Raw genomic sequence first — 15187 nt, forward strand, 5'->3', positions numbered from 1 at the left:
CGTCACGTGTGAGCTGTGCCGGTGCCGCAGTGAGGAAGGCACCATGGCAGCCTGGGACCCCTCGTCCCAGTGCATCCGGAGCCTCGGGGTGCTCTGTGCCATGGTGAAGGGCTCACAGGAAGGAGCGGATGCAGCCGACCGCAGGATGGGCCTTTTCATGCAGATGTGAATTGCCTCTTTGGCAGCCCAGCAGCTCCAGGCATCAACACCAACACAAGGCACATGATGGTCACATGGACCCCATGTCCCCCAGCCTGCAGGGGCTCCAGCCGGGGCATGGGTGCAGCATAGCAGTTAATGGTGCTTTTGATGATCCTATTGCACCCATCGCCTGCCGTGATGGTGCAAACACCTTCCCTGGGGCCAGGCCAGGCCATTGGTGCCCAGGAGGCCAGTGGTGGAGATAGGGACTGGGAGAGGCTCCTGTGATAGGGATGCTCGTACCGGAATCCTGGAAGCGCATGGACACCAGAAGACACAGTGCATCGGGATGCTGGGATCTCCCAACCACACACAGGACTCCAGGACACATGGAGACTCCAGGACACACAGGACTTCTATGGCACTCACCACCCAAGCATCCCAGCACAGGGGTATGTGGTCTCCCTGGGACCCCAGACCCATGGCTCCCCATGGCCGTGCTGGGGGTCTGGAAGCCCCGGCCCCTGCTGCGGCTCGTCCTGCTGCCAGGGTGCCACCTCGGGAGGAGGAGCCGCGGGAGCCGGCTTTAAAGTGGGGCAGAGAAAGGGCCCTTTCTTCCTCAACACCCTGGCCCAGTGGGTGTGCTGCAGCAGGACACTGGGCAGAGCTGGTGAGGAGGCAGCCGTGACATCGGGGTCCCTGCAGGGAACCCTGCACCCCCAGTTCCTCTGCATCCCCTTGGCATCGCTGCCGGGCATCCTGGCGGGGCACAAGAGGGATTCTGGGGGTGTGCAGATGCTCTAGGGGGCCCTGGGGCCGAGTTTGGGCCATGTTAACATTGGCCCCCCTACGTCTGCTGCGTGAGCCCTGGAACACCAGCGAGGGCAACCAGAGCAATGCCACAGCCGGGGCCAGCAGTGGCTGGTGCCAGGGGCTCAGCATCCCCAATGAGCTGTTCCTCACACTGGGGCTGGTGAGCCTGGTGGAGAACCTGCTGGTGGTGGTCGCCATCCTGAAGAACAGGAACCTGCACTCGCCCACATACTACTTCATCTGCTGCCTGGCGGTGTCCGACATGCTGGTGAGCATCAGCAACCTGGTGGAGATGCTCTTCATGCTGCTGATGGAGCACGGCGTGCTGGTGATCCACACCAGCATCGTCCGCCACATGGACAACATCATCGACATGCTCATCTGCATCTCCGTCGTGTCCTCCCTGTCCTTCCTGGGGGTCATTGCCGTGGACCGGTACATCACCATCTTCTATGCCCTGCGCTACCACAGCATCATGACTCTGCAGAGGGCTGTGGTGACCATGGCCAGCATCTGGCTCGCCAGCACTGTCTCCAGCACCGTCTTCATCACCTACTCCCACAACACCACCATCCTCCTCTGCCTCATCAGCTTCTTCCTCTTCATGCTGGTCCTCATGCTGGTGCTCTACATCCACATGTTTGCCCTGGCCCGACACCATCTGCACAGCATCTCCAGCCAGCAGAAGCAGCCTGCCGTCTACCGCGGCAGCAGCCTCAAAGGAGCCGTCACCCTCACCATCCTCCTGGGCGTCTTCTTCATCTGCTGGGGCCCTTTCTTCTTCCACCTCATCCTCATCGTCACCTGCCCCACCAACCCCTTCTGCACCTGCTTTTTCAGCTACTTCAACCTCTTCCTCATACTCATTATCTGCAACTCTGTCATTGACCCCCTCATCTATGCCTTCCGGAGCCAGGAGCTCCGGCGGACGCTGCAGGAGATGCTGCTGTGCTCCTGGTAGGGAGCGGGGCAGCGGTAACGGGACCGGACGGATGCGATGGGATGCACCGCGGGGCTCCAGCCCTGCACCCGCTGCAGGGGCAGGACTCGCGGTTCCCAATAAAGGCTCTTTGCACTGATGCCGTGGCTGCCACCGCCGCGCAGCTCCCGGGGCCGCTTTCCGGCCCCACCGTCTCCTCCACGTCCGGTCGCTCCGGTCACCACCTGCCCCTGCCGCGGGGATCGGTCCCGGTGCGGGCCCGGACAAAGCGTCCATCACCGCCGCCTTTGTTCTCTGTCCGCGCAGCCGCCGCCCGACGGCCCCGGGGGGTGCTCCTGGCACCGGGACCCTCCGGAGCCCCCCCCCGGGCCCTGCATCACCCCCCCCTGCTGCGGGACCCGGTTTGGGTTCCCCCCCCCCCCTCCCTCCGCCGCTCGGTGGTTCCCGTGACCGGTTCGTGTCCCGTCCCCCCCCCCCCGGTACCGGAGCGGCCCCGGGTGCGGGGTCCCCCCCGCCGGTACCGGGGTCCCCGTGCGGGGCGGGGCGGGGCGGGGCGGGCGGCGGTGCCGGTGCCGCAGCGCTGCGGCGGCGGCCGCCCATTGGTTGCGGGGCGGCGGTGACGTCAGCGCCCGGCCCGGTGCGGCGCGAGGCTCCTATAAAGGAGGCGGCGGCTGCGGGGCCGCCCCCCGCGCTCCCGGTGCTGCTCCCGGTGCTGCTCCCGGTGCTGCTCCCGGTGCTGCTCCCGTCCTGCTCCGACCCGGCCGCGCCATGAGGGAGATCGTGCACATCCAAGCGGGGCAATGCGGAAACCAGATCGGTGCCAAGGTAACGGCGGCGCCGGGCGGCGGACAAAGACCCCGGACCCCGCCCGGTCCCGTTCCCCCCCCCCCCCTCCCGCAGCACCGGGAGCACAAAGGGCCCCGCCCGCTCCCCCCCTCCCCCCCCGCCTTTGTCCGCCCTTCAGCACCGCGGACAGCGCCGTGTCCGCCCCGCCGCCAGGGGGCGCCCCGGGCGTGGGTGGGGGGGGTGATGGTGAGGGGTACCCCGGGTCCCTGTGCCCCCCCCTCCGGTACCCGGTGCCCCCCATCGGTACCCGGTGTCCCCCCGGTACCCTGTGCCCCCCCCGGTACTCGGTGCCCCCCATACCCGGTATCCGATGCCCCCCCCTCGGTACCCGGTACCCGGTGCCCCCCCTCTGATCCGTGTCCCCCCCAGTTCTGGGAGGTGATCAGCGACGAACACGGCATCGACCCCAGCGGTAACTACGTGGGTGACTCGGACCTGCAGCTGGAGCGCATCAGCGTCTACTACAATGAGGCCTCCTGTAAGCGACACATGGCACCCCCGGACACCCCCAGGGCACCCCGGGACATCCCCACCCCGGGACCCCCACCCTGGGCATGGGGGGAGCCCCCCATCTCTTTCCCCCCAGTGCCTGGGTCTGCAGGGTGGGGCAGGTGGGGGGGGCAGATACAGGCAGGATGTGTACCCCCAGCCCCCGGGGTGTGGGGGGGGAGCAGGGACACGGGCATACCCACACTTGGAGGTCTATGGGGGGGGAGCTGTGCATCCAGCCATGGGGCACCCCCCATGTGTCCCTGTGGGTCACAACACACAACCCAGCCCCACAGGACCCCATAACTGGGGGGGTCACAGCACACGCAGCCACCCCATGGGACCCCATGAATGGGGGTACACAACACACACCCCCAGCCCCATGGACCCCGCAGGATGGGCTGGGGTCAGCAGCAGGTTCCCCCTCCCGCAGCTCACAAGTATGTGCCTCGCGCCATCCTGGTTGACCTGGAGCCAGGGACGATGGACAGTGTTCGCTCCGGCGCCTTCGGACACCTCTTCCGCCCTGACAACTTCATCTTTGGTATGTCCCTGGTGGGGGGGGCACAGACACCCCCATCCCCACACCCCTCCCAGGGCATCACCGCGCCCGGGGCTGTCGGTGCCGCGTCCCTCCCTTGCCGCGGGCTCCGGCACAGCCGGTTGGTGCCAAACCTCTGCGGCTCCTGCTTCCCACCCCACCCCGGCCTCAGATCTCACCGATGCTGCCGCCGGCAGCGCCCGTCCTGTCCCTGGCATGGGACCAGGACCCGGCAGCCATCGGTGCCTGTTTCCCCCCTCGGCAGGGCAGAGCGGGGCCGGCAACAACTGGGCCAAGGGACACTACACGGAGGGTGCTGAGCTGGTGGATTCGGTGCTGGACGTGGTGAGGAAGGAGTGTGAGAACTGCGACTGCCTGCAGGGCTTCCAGCTGACCCATTCCCTGGGTGGTGGCACCGGCTCCGGCATGGGCACCCTCCTCATCAGCAAGGTGCGGGAGGAGTATCCCGACCGCATCATGAACACTTTCAGTGTGGTGCCGTCACCAAAGGTGTCGGACACGGTGGTGGAGCCGTACAACGCCACGCTGTCCATCCACCAGCTGGTGGAGAACACGGATGAGACCTACTGCATCGATAACGAAGCTCTCTATGACATCTGCTTCCGCACCCTCAAACTGGCCACCCCCACCTACGGCGACCTCAACCACCTGGTGTCAGCCACCATGAGCGGTGTCACCACCTCCCTGCGGTTCCCCGGTCAGCTCAACGCCGACCTCCGTAAGCTGGCGGTCAATATGGTGCCGTTCCCGCGGCTGCACTTCTTCATGCCGGGCTTTGCGCCGCTGACGGCGCGGGGTAGCCAACAGTACCGCGCGCTGACGGTACCGGAGCTCACACAGCAGATGTTCGACGCCAAGAACATGATGGCCGCGTGCGACCCGCGCCACGGCCGGTACCTCACCGTGGCCACCGTGTTCCGCGGCCGCATGTCCATGAAGGAGGTGGACGAGCAGATGTTGGCCATCCAGAGCAAGAACAGCTCCTACTTCGTGGAGTGGATCCCCAACAACGTGAAGGTGGCTGTGTGCGACATCCCCCCCCGCGGGCTGAAGATGTCCTCCACCTTCATCGGCAACAGCACCGCCATCCAGGAGCTGTTCAAGCGCATCTCGGAGCAGTTCACCGCCATGTTCCGGCGTAAAGCCTTCCTGCACTGGTACACGGGGGAAGGGATGGACGAGATGGAGTTCACCGAGGCCGAGAGCAACATGAACGACCTGGTGTCCGAGTACCAGCAGTACCAGGATGCCACAGCCGAGGAGGAAGGGGAGATGTATGAGGATGATGAGGAGGAGTCAGAGGCACAGGGCACCAAGTGATGCTCTCTGCCCCCCGCAGCCCCCCCATTGCTGCCCCCCCGGCTCCCCCCTTCGGTGTCTCCGGACCCCATCCCCCCCCCCGGAGCCGGATCGGCCCCTCCCCCACCCCCTCCCCTCCCCCATTATAGTTTTTTTTACTGGGTTGTGTCTTTATTTGAATACTCAATAAATTTATTGCTATCCGGTACCTCCCGTCTGTGCCTCGGGGGCAGCCATGGGGGTGGGGGCACTGCTGCTCCCAGGGCGCTGCCCCACTGCTGTGGGGTGGATGGGACCCCCCATGCCCAGCCCATGGCAATGCACTGAGCCCCATTGCGGTGTGTGGTGTCCCACACCTCCTGCCCCACAGATCTGTGGGTACCACCGTGCCCGGCTGTGCCTTTGTCCCCATTGTCACCCAGGGAGGGATGGGGTGGGGGGTTCCCCATCCAGACACTGCTGTGCCAGGGCAGTGCTGGCCCCACACAGACCCCACAGTGCTGCCCCAGGGCTGTGCCCGGGTCTGGGGGTCCAGGACACCCCCAAACAATGCTGATCCCCATAGTTCCTCCTTGGGTGCTGGGCTGGACCCAGAGTGTGGGGCTGGGGTTTGCTGCCATAGAGCTGCAGCCCCCAAGGGTCTCCATGGGGAAGGGGCTGTGCTGTGGGATCTCGGGGGAGGGCTGAGGGCTATAGAGGTGGGAGCTATGGGGCTGGGGGCTGTAGGGGTGAGGGATATAGAGACAAAGAGCTGTGGGGCTGGGTCTATGGGGGTGGGAGCTATAGAGACAAAGAACTATGGGGGTGGGAGCTATGGAGACAACGAGCTGTGGGGCTGGGTCTATGGGGGTGGGAGCTATGGAGACAAAGAGCTATGGGGCTGAGTGTATCGGAGTAGGTGCTACAGGGACAAAGAGCTATGGGGCTGGGTCTATCGGGATGGATGCTACAGAGACAATGAGCTGTGGGGCTGGGTATATGGGGGTGGGTGCTATAGGGACAAAGAGTTATGAGGCTGGGTGTACTGCGATGGGTGCTACAGAAACAAGGAACTATGGGGCTGGGTGTATCGGGGAGGGTGCTATAGGGACAATGAGCTATGGGGCTGGGTCTATGGGGTGGGTGCTATAGGGACACGGAGCTGTGCTCTGGGTCTCCGCAGTCCCGACTCCCGCACCCCACGTGTGCCCCCCCCCGCGGCCCCGCCCGTGCGCGGTGTGGTCCTCCGGCCGGCAGGGGGCGCCAGCGCTGCGGGGCAGGGGGCGGGGCAGGGGGCGGGGCTCGGCGGTGACCGAGGGAGCGGCGCTGCCCCCTGGCGGACGGGCGGAGCTCGGGGGGCGGAGCCGCTGCCGGTGCCGGTGCCGGTACCGGACGGGGCGGGGCTGAGGCCGCAGGGTGATGGCGTCGGACGAGCGGCTCGCCCGGTTCCGGCAGGCGCATCTCAACCCGTTCGACAAAGCGTCGGAGCCGCCTCCGGAGCGCCCCGAGGGGGGGGACACGGCCCCAGGTACGTGCTGCCCCCCCCCCGCCCGCCGCGCACGGCCGGTACCGGCGCCCGCTGACACCTGCCCCCGTTACAGGCTCCCGGTTGGACCCGACCCCGGCGGACCCCGAGAGCGCCTTGGACCTGGGCCTGGCCGAGGATCACTTCTCGCGGCCGGTGGTGAGCGGGGCCGGGGGTGCGGAGCCCCCGGTGCGGGTTCGGAGCCCCCGGTGCGGTTCGGAGCCCCCGGTCCGGGCTCACCCTCACCGTCCGCCCCATGCCGCAGGGGCTGATCCTGGCGTCGGACGTGCAGCAGCTGCTCCAGGCCATCGAGGACTGCAAGCGGCTGATCCCGGCGCTGCCCGAGCACTCGGAGCAGCAGAAGGATGCGGTCGTTCGGCTCATCCACCTCCGCCTCAAGCTGCAGGAGCTCAAGGTACCCACCGGGGGGCGGCCCTGGGGGGGGCGGACACGGGAACACCCTCACGGCCCCACACGCACCCGCAGGACCCCGGGGAGGATGAGCCCCACATCCGGGTGGTGCTGGAGCATCGATTCTACAAGGAGAAGAGCAAGAGCGTGAAGCAGATGTGTGACAAGTGCAGCACCATCATCTGGGGCCTCATCCAGACCTGGTACACCTGCACAGGTGGGGCTGGGACCCCCGAGCCCCACATCCATCACACGTTCCCACCTTACCCCACACTGACAACCGTCTGTGCCCATCCAGGCTGCTACTACCGGTGCCATAGCAAGTGCCTGCCACTGGTGAGCAAGCCCTGTGTGCGGGCCAAGGTCAGCCACCAGGCTGAGTACCAGCTCAGCATCTGCCCTGAGAGTGGGCTGGACAGCCAGGACTACCGCTGTGCTGAGTGCCGGGCCCCCGTGTCCCTCCGTGAGGCTGCACCGATGTGGGGCTGGGGGATCAGTGGGGCTGGGGTCCTCTGGGGCCTCTGTGGGGCTTGGGGCACAGTGGGGTTGGGGTTGTGTGGGGCTGGAGTACCCCTTGTTGGGGGGCTCGGAGGAGATGGGGGCCAGGGGTGCCTTGGGCTGTGGGTGTGGGGAATGGGGATGTGTGGGGCTGGGGGTGTGATGCTGTATGGGGCTGGGGTCTGCATGGGCACGTGGAGCTGGGGCACAGTGGGGCTGGGGTTGTTGGTTGAGCTCCCTTGGAGGCTTTGTGGGGCTGGGGGGAGCTGTGTGGGGCTGGGGATGTGGGGATGTGTGGGGCTGGGGATGTGGGGATGTGTGGGGCTGGGGATGTGGGGGATGTGTGGGGCTGGGGATGTGGGGGATGTGTGGGGCTGGGGATGTGGGGATGTGTGGGGCTGGGGATGTGGGGGATGTGTGGGGCTGGGGATGTGGGGGATGTGTGGGGCTGGGGACGTGGGGGATGTGTGGGGCTGGGGACGTGGGGGATGTGTGGGGCTGGAGACGTGGTGGATGTGTGGGGCTGGAGACGTGGTGGATGTGTGGGGCTGGGGACGTGGGGGATGTGTGGGGCTGGGGATGTGGGGGATGTGTGGGGCTGGGGACGTGGGGGATGTGTGGGGCTGGGGATGTGGGGGATGTGTGGGGCTGGGGATGTGGGGATGTGTGGGGCTGGGGATGTGGGGATGTGTGGGGCTGGGGATGTGGGGGATGTGTGGGGCTGGGCTGTTTTGGGGCTGCAGGGTGTTGGGGTGCAGCTGAAGGCTGAGGCTCTGGGGGCTGTGTGTGGCTGGGAGCTATGGAGAGATGGGGGGGTCCTGGCTATGCAGAGCTGGGGGGACCCACAGTGCATGGGAAGGAGACACTGTGGGTGCTGCTGTGTGTCTATGGAAGGACATGGCATGGGGTGAGCAGTGCACCGTGCGGCACTGGTGCCAGTCCATGTGCCAACGCGTGTGCCGGTGTGTGCCGCAGGGGGGGTGCCCAGCGAGGCCCGGCAGTGTGACTACACTGGACTGTACTACTGCAGCAGCTGCCATTGGAATGACCTGGCCGTGGTGCCCGCACGTGCCATCCACAACTGGGACTTTGAGCCCAGAAAGGTGCCCAGGGAGGGGGTTTGGGGGCACATGGGGGCTGTGGTCAGGGGAACCCCAAGGCTGCATCCCTCATTGTGGGGGCACATGGGGGCTGTGACTGTGGTCAGGGGACCCCAGGGCTGCATCCCTCATTGTGGGGGTCCTGGGGCTGTGACTGTGGTCAGGGGACCCCAAGGGCTGCATCCCTCATTGTGGGGGCACATGGGGGCTGTGACTGTGGTCAGGGGACCCCAGGGCTGCATCTCTCATTGTGGGGGTCCCTGAAGGCTGTGACTGTGGTCAGGGGAACCCCAGGGCTGCATCCCTGTGGATGTGGAGCCACATCCCTCATTGTGGGGTCCCTGGGGCCATGGGATCCATTGAGGACCATGTCCCTTGTCATGGGGACTGCATGGTTGGGGTGATAGGGGTCACTTGGTTGGGCTGTGTCCTTAGGGCTGTGTCTTTAGGGCTGTGTCCTTAGGGCTGTGTCCCTGGGATGGGGCCCAGTGCCATGGGGTGACGGTGGCTGTGGGTGTGCAGGTGTCACGCTGTAGCATGCGGTACCTGGCGCTGATGGTGTCACGGCCTGTGCTGAAGCTGAGGGAGATCAACCCTCTGCTCTTCAACTATGTGGAGGAGCTGGTGGAGATCCGGGTGAGTGATGGGGGATCCTGCCCTGCAGGGCTGGGGGTGGGCAGGGGGGGCAGCACAGGGAGCATGGGGTGAGCAGGAGGGAGAGGGGGACCCCGTCAGCACCTGCTGGGTCCCACAGAGCTGGAGCAGGGCAGGGGTGGGGGTCAGGACAGCCCAAACTGCTGCGGGTCTGAATTCAATGAGCTTGACTTGTCCCATCACACTCCTGTCTCCATCTCTTATCTTCATTCTGTCCTATTCCTGCACCGTCCCCATCTCATCCCTGTACCTGTCCCCATCCTGCCTCTGCCACCGCCTGTTCCTGTCTTGTGCCCACTCCCATCCCCATCCCCATTCCCATCCCCATTCCCTGCTGCCCTGTCACCCACAGAAGCTGCGCCAGGACATCCTGCTCATGAAGCCCTATTTCATCACCTGCAAGGAGGCGATGGAGGCACGGCTGCTGCTGCAGGTCAGGCCTGGGGGTCGGGACTGAGCTGGGGGGAACCATGGGGCTGTGAGGGGGGTCAGGAGCCTGGTGCAGCAGTGATGGGCACTGGGGTGACAGGCACAGGGGTGACAGGCACAGAGGTGACAGGCACAGCAGTGACAGGCACAGGGGTGACAGGCACAGGGGTGACAGGCACAGGGGTGACAGGCACAGGGGTGACAGGCACAGCAGCAACAGGCACAGCAGTGATGGGCACAGGGGTGACAGGCACAGCAGTGACAGGCACAGCAGTGACAGGCACAGGGGTAACAGGCACAGAGGTGACAGGCACAGCAGTGACAGGCACAGGGGTGACAGGCACAGGGGTGACAGGCACAGGGGTGACAGGCACAGGGGTGACAGGCACAGCAGCAACAGGCACAGCAGTGATGGGCACAGGGGTGACAGGCACAGCAGTGACAGGCACAGCAGTGACACGCACAGGGGTGACAGGCACAGCAGCAACAGGCACAGGGGTGACAGGCACAGCAGTGACAGGCACAGGGGTGACAGGCACAGCAGTGACAGGCACAGCAGTGACACGCACAGGGGTGACAGGCACAGCAGCAACAGGCACAGGGGTGACAGGCACAGCAGTGACAGGCACAGCAGTGACAGGCACAGCAGTGACAGGCACAGCAGTGACAGGCACAGCGGTGACAGGCACAGGGGTGACAGGCACAGTAGCGACAGGCACAGCAGTGACAGGCACAGCAGTGATGGGCACAGCAGTGACAGGCACAGGGGTGACAGGCACAGCCGCAACAGGCACAGCAGTGACAGGCACAGCAGTGACAGGCACAGCAGTGACAGGCACAGTAGCGACAGGCACAGCAGTGACAGGCACAGGGGTGACAGGCACAGCAGTGACAGGCACAGTAGCGACAGGCACAGCAGTGACAGGCACAGCAGTGATGGGCACAGCAGTGACAGGCACAGGGGTGACAGGCACAGCCGCAACAGGCACAGCAGTGACAGGCACAGCCGCAACAGGCACAGCAGCAACAGTCACAGCAGTGACAGGCACAGCAGTGACAGGCACAAGGGTGACAGTCTCTCTGCCTGTAGCTGCAGGACCGGCAGCACTTCGTGGAGAACGATGAGATGTACTCACTGCAGGATCTGATTGACATCGAGGCCGGACGCCTGAGCTGCTCCCTCACCGAGATACACACCCTGTTCGCCAAGCACATCAAGCTGGACTGTGAGGTGAGCCATGGGGCAGACCCACAGCACGGCTGCTGTGGGGCGGCTGACGGGGTCCATCAGGGCAGCTGTGGGACCTCCTGTGCTCCTGCCCCAGCGTTGCCAGGCCAAGGGGTTCGTGTGTGAGCTCTGTAAGGAGGGTGACGTCCTCTTCCCCTTCGACAGCCACACGTCAGTCTGCACCGACTGTTCCGCCGTGTTTCACAGGTATGGCACATGGGGGTGCCCATGGCACTGGGGTATGGGGTATGGGGTACACAGTGTGGGGTGACCATCACTGTCCCCTCCCCACAGGGACTGCTACTATGACAACTCCACCACCTGCCCCAAGTGTGCGCGGCTGAGCCTGCGCAAGCAGTCCCTCTTCCAGGACTCCACCATGGAGGCAGAGCCCTGATGGGGGAACCCAGGCCCCACGGCCACCCCATGGCACCCTGGGGCAGACATAGGCACCCCACAGCTGCTTGGGGCCAGGGGGAGTCCTGGCTCCAGAGCCCTCTGCCTGTGGGGACAGCAGCACTGGGGGCCCTGAGGGGTGAGAGGGGATGGGGTGTGTGTGTGTGGGGGTCACTGCAGACCCCAGCTGCTCCTCACAGGGGGAAATGGGACCCCATTGGTGACCCACAGCAGCTCCTGCTGCCCCAGCACTGATCCCACCCCCAGCACAAGTGCCTGGAGCTCAGGGGCAGGGGTGGGTGCAGGCAGGGCAGGGATCCCGTGCTATGGGCCAGTGTTACTGGTTGAGCCAGAGCCACGGCCGCACCGGGACCAGCCTGAGCTGAGCTCCCATGGGCTGAGCAGGGCGGCAGGAGCCGGGAAACCCCTTCCATGGACACCCATCACCGGGATAACGCTGCTGAGCCGGGGACAACACCCGCGTTTCCTGTAGCATCAACGAGCCTGTGTTCAACCCAACACTCGTGTCCCTGCTTTGGTGCGGAGGGATGGGGCCGGTGGGAGGGACGGGGGCTCCGGTGTCTGTGTTCAGCCCCAGTACTGCAAGGGGCAAAGCAGCACCGGTACGGGCTGGGCTCCCCCTTCCACCCCTGTCCTGGCCGGATCCGTGCCCTCCCGGTGCTCCCGACCCGACGGGAGCCCCGTGCCCCCCCTATCGGCGGCGCAGAGAGCGGAGGCTCGGTGGTGGGTCCGTGTTTTACCGGAGCACGGCACTGCTACATGAGAACCGGGCATGCCCCGGCCCCGCCGCGGCTCTGGGGGGGCACCGGTGCTCCGGCCCCCCCCACGGGGCTGCGGACCCCCTCTGGCCGCGGCCGATCCCCATTGACAGTCATGCGGCCCGGGCCGGGCTCCAGCGGTACCGGAACGAACCGGCCGGTCCCGAAGGGTCCCCGGGGCCGTCCCTACGGCTCCCTCGGCCGGTCGGTGGGCAGGAAGGCGTCCGGGGGCCCCGGCGGCAGCTCCGGGTCGCTCAGGTGCTTCTTGTCCCGGCCCTGCTCCCGTGCTCGGGTCCAGGAGGGTGAGCGCAGGTACCCGGCCCGCGGCACCGGCTGCAGCCCTGCGGGCAGACGGGAGGCTCAGGCGGGTGAACGGACCGGGATGGGACCGGCCCCGGCCCCTCGCTCACCACCGGGCGCTTCCCCAGCCGCGTTCTCCTCGTCGGAGTCAGCGAAGACCTCGGCCAGCTCCTGGTCCGACATGTCCGTGAGCTCCGTGAGGTCCAGCAGGTCGAAGTGCACCTCCAGCGAGGACACGCTGCTCAGCGGCTCTGCGGGCAGCGGCCGCGCTTCGGGACCGGCCCGAAGCCACGGAGAGGGGCGGGGGGCACACGGGGAGAGGGTAGGGGGGGGACGTGGTCAGGGAGGATAATGGGGTCTGTGGGGGATGGTGACCGGGCTGCATGGGGACATAGGGGCTGGGGAGAGCTTCAAGGGGTGCTGAGGGCAGGCAGGGGACCCCTGGGGCTGGCAGGGGATACTGGGATCCCAGTGGCTGTCAAGGAGCCTCAGATACAGGCAGACGATGCACAGGCTGTCAAGGGTAGGCAGGGGACCCCAGGGACAGGCAGGAGGCGCTGGGAGCAGGCAGGGGAGCTGGAGGACAGGCAGGGGACAGGCAGGGCTGCACTCACGTCGGCGCTCGGTGACCTGCAGCAGCCCAGTGCTGGGGATGGGGATGCTGCCCTGCTCCTCGGTGGGGGCTCCGGGGGGCTGCTGTGCTGGCCCATGGGTGGGGGTCCCTGCCGGGTGTTCCGGGACCAGAGTCTCCTTGCCGAGCTCTGCGGTTCCAGCATGTGTCACATCGGTGATAGCTCCATCCCAGGGCACCACCGGCTCGGGTGGGGGGGACGGTCCCCGGTGGGACACGGCCATGTGCTGGCAGCCGCAGCCCTGCGCCCCCCGCCCCGAGCAGCCCCTTTGTGTCGGAGAGACAAAAGCACAGCCTGTGCCGGAGCCCAGACAAGGGAGGCTTGTCTGCCTGCGGTGGTGCTCGGTGATGGACACCGAGGGAGGGCAGGGAACCCACTGCAGCAGCACACAGACCCCGGCCCACCCGAGGCTGATGGAGGAGGATGGACCCGGCTGCCTCCCAGCACCATGTGCCACCAGGCTCTGCCATCACCGGTGAGATAGCACAGGGATGGGCTCACCATGGGCCAGGCATCTCCTTGTCCCCCCAGGATGGTACAGTGGGACAGGGGATAGAAATGTCCCCAACCCAAAAGAGATGGGATGAGGAAAGGGACATTGTGGGTGTTAAGTTCCCATTTCTGGCACACTGAGCTGCAGGATGCCCGTGCCCCAGTACTGGCTGTACCACATCCTGACCCCACAGGGTGGGATACCAGGTACCCCACACTCCCAGCACCTTCCAGTCAGGAAATGGGGTCCTCACCCCACTCCAACACTGGGAAGAGCTCCCATGGGATCACAGGAGCTGCCTGCTCCTGCCCCTTTTCCCCACCCCACCACCCATCACCGGTGGGTTCACCCGGTGGTGTCACCCTATGGAGTGTGTCCCCCCCCACCGGCAGCCCCTGCACCCACCGGAGCACTGCTCCCTGCCGCAGACATCCCCACGGGCCTCCGCCTGCATGGTCACACCGTGACACCGGCCACGCCGCCCCGGTCCGGGCTCACCGGCTGCCTGCGGGCAGCGGGGCCGGTGTCAGGGCTGGCACCGCCGCTCTGCTGACTCACGTTAAACCGCAGAGCCCGGCGGTAGCCGGCTCCGGCCGCCCCCCCGACGGCGGCCCCGGTCCCTGCCGCTGCCCGTCCCGGTGCACTGCCCGGATGGCAAACTTTCGGTGCCCCGGGGCTGACACCGGGACCGGGGCCGCGGTGCGGCCGTGATGTGGGGCTCTTGTGGGGGGGAACGGTGTGTGCGGGAGCCACCGGTGTCACCATCCCGAGACCTGGAACACCGGGGACCCCCCAGCCCGGCCACCACCCTGCTCCCGAGCATCCCCCAGCCCTCACACCCCTCATACAGCACGTCGGGACCGGGGCTCTTGCGGTCCTCCCGTGTGCCTCAGCCTGACACCGGCACCCCAAACCCCGGCCCGGTACCCCCCTGCACCCGCCCTGGGCACCCCACTGCACCCCTACATCCTTTGGGCATCCCACTGCTGCCGCTTGTCCTATGGGCATCCCACTGTATCCCTACATCCCCTGGGCACCCCCCGGCTCCCCCTGAGCCCCCCGGTCCGCACCCCAGCAGCCGGGCACCCCCAGCTCGGCCCCGGGCACCCGCACCCGGTGCACACGCACGCCCCGTGCACGTCTGCGCCCCGCTTGCACACAACCGGCTCCGCAGTGCCCCCCGCACCCCGTACACGCCCCCGTTACACCCCCGTTACACCCCCGTTACACACCCTCTCCCCCCCTCCCGTCCTACATCTCTCCGTACCCCCCCCCCCCGCCCCGCGGGGCCCGGCCCGGTTCCTCCCGCTGCAGCTGCAGCCGCCGGGCCGGGGCTCGGTGATGGGCAGCAGGTCCCGTTATCCGCCCTGCCCCTCTCCCCCCCCGGCCTCACCTGCGGTGCCGGCCGCTCCCGGAGCCGCCATGGGCCGGTGCCGGTGCCGGTGCTGGGCGGGGCGGGCCCGGTGCCAGCCCGCAGCCCGCACGGTCCTGCCCGCCGCGGCGGGGGCGGGGCCGGGGGCGGGGCCAGCGGGAGGGGCGGGACCGGGGCGGGGGGGGAGGTACGGCTGAACCGGGGGTGCGGAGGGGACCGGGTTAGGGGTACGGAGGGGACCGGGTCAGGGGTGCGGGGGGCACCGGGGGCGCACACACACACACACACACGGAGGGCCGGG

General features: G+C 67.0%; 3 protein-coding genes across 8 annotated transcripts; 2 read left to right on the top strand and 1 right to left on the bottom strand.

The window, feature by feature from the left end:
* Positions 1-768: 768 nt before the first annotated feature.
* TUBB3 (tubulin beta 3 class III) lies at positions 769-5197 on the top strand. The gene is made up of 5 exons (XM_034073119.1): positions 769-1911; positions 2383-2719; positions 3110-3218; positions 3663-3773; positions 4036-5197. The coding sequence occupies exons 1-5, from the start codon at positions 971-973 to the stop codon at positions 5109-5111; spliced, it is 2574 nt and encodes an 857-aa protein (XP_033929010.1). The 5' UTR covers positions 769-970; the 3' UTR covers positions 5112-5197.
* A 1224-nt stretch (positions 5198-6421) lies between these two features.
* On the top strand, positions 6422-11419 carry DEF8 (differentially expressed in FDCP 8 homolog). 5 transcript variants are annotated; one of them, XM_034072568.1, is made up of 11 exons: positions 6422-6597; positions 6671-6753; positions 6860-7009; positions 7081-7222; positions 7304-7468; positions 8479-8606; positions 9126-9239; positions 9610-9690; positions 10783-10917; positions 11012-11121; positions 11209-11419. In XM_034072568.1, exons 1-11 carry the CDS (start codon positions 6489-6491, stop codon positions 11309-11311), a joined length of 1320 nt encoding a protein of 439 aa, XP_033928459.1. In that variant the 5' UTR covers positions 6422-6488; the 3' UTR covers positions 11312-11419. The 5 variants fall into 5 exon arrangements, with proteins under 5 accessions (XP_033928459.1, XP_033928460.1, XP_033928458.1 ...); XM_034072569.1 differs by having other exon boundaries at positions 10828-10917; XM_034072567.1 differs by having other exon boundaries at positions 9613-9690; positions 10777-10917.
* Positions 11420-12052: 633 nt separating this feature from the next.
* DBNDD1 (dysbindin domain containing 1) lies at positions 12053-14986 on the bottom strand. Of its 2 annotated transcripts, XM_034072571.1 has the most exons (5): positions 14908-14986; positions 13920-14019; positions 13004-13150; positions 12500-12640; positions 12053-12430 (listed from the first exon to the last, which is right to left on the bottom strand). In XM_034072571.1, the coding sequence occupies exons 2-5, from the start codon at positions 13966-13968 to the stop codon at positions 12276-12278; spliced, it is 492 nt and encodes a 163-aa protein (XP_033928462.1). In that variant the 5' UTR covers positions 13969-14019; positions 14908-14986; the 3' UTR covers positions 12053-12275. The 2 variants fall into 2 exon arrangements, with proteins under 2 accessions (XP_033928462.1, XP_033928463.1); XM_034072572.1 differs by lacking the exon at positions 13920-14019 and having other exon boundaries at positions 14908-14941.
* Between the last annotated feature and the right edge of the window lie 201 nt (positions 14987-15187).

Source organism: Melopsittacus undulatus, chromosome Z, assembly GCF_012275295.1.
Source record: "Melopsittacus undulatus isolate bMelUnd1 chromosome Z, bMelUnd1.mat.Z, whole genome shotgun sequence".
Taxonomy (NCBI): Eukaryota; Metazoa; Chordata; class Aves; order Psittaciformes; family Psittaculidae; genus Melopsittacus; species Melopsittacus undulatus.

Bases quoted from the DNA above. Each gene is read 5' to 3' on its own strand.
- DBNDD1 (XM_034072571.1), bottom strand. From the start codon at position 13,968: ATGCAGGCGGAGGCCCGTGGGGATGTCTGCGGCAGGGAGCAGTGCTCC. The intron at 13,151-13,919 runs GTGGGTGCAGGG...CTGGAACCGCAG, and splicing joins CGGCAGGGAGCAGTGCTCCG to AGCTCGGCAAGGAGACTCTG. The intron at 12,641-13,003 runs GTGAGTGCAGCC...CGCTGCCCGCAG, and splicing joins GCAGGTCACCGAGCGCCGAC to AGCCGCTGAGCAGCGTGTCC.
- TUBB3 (XM_034073119.1), top strand. From the start codon at position 971: ATGTTAACATTGGCCCCCCTACGTCTGCTGCGTGAGCCCTGGAACACC. The intron at 3,219-3,662 runs GTAAGCGACACA...CCCCTCCCGCAG, and splicing joins CTACTACAATGAGGCCTCCT to CTCACAAGTATGTGCCTCGC. The intron at 3,774-4,035 runs GTATGTCCCTGG...CCCCCTCGGCAG, and splicing joins CCCTGACAACTTCATCTTTG to GGCAGAGCGGGGCCGGCAAC.
- DEF8 (XM_034072566.1), top strand. From the start codon at position 6,489: ATGGCGTCGGACGAGCGGCTCGCCCGGTTCCGGCAGGCGCATCTCAAC. The intron at 7,469-8,478 runs GTGAGGCTGCAC...TGTGTGCCGCAG, and splicing joins CCGGGCCCCCGTGTCCCTCC to GGGGGGTGCCCAGCGAGGCC. The intron at 10,918-11,011 runs GTGAGCCATGGG...CTCCTGCCCCAG, and splicing joins ACATCAAGCTGGACTGTGAG to CGTTGCCAGGCCAAGGGGTT.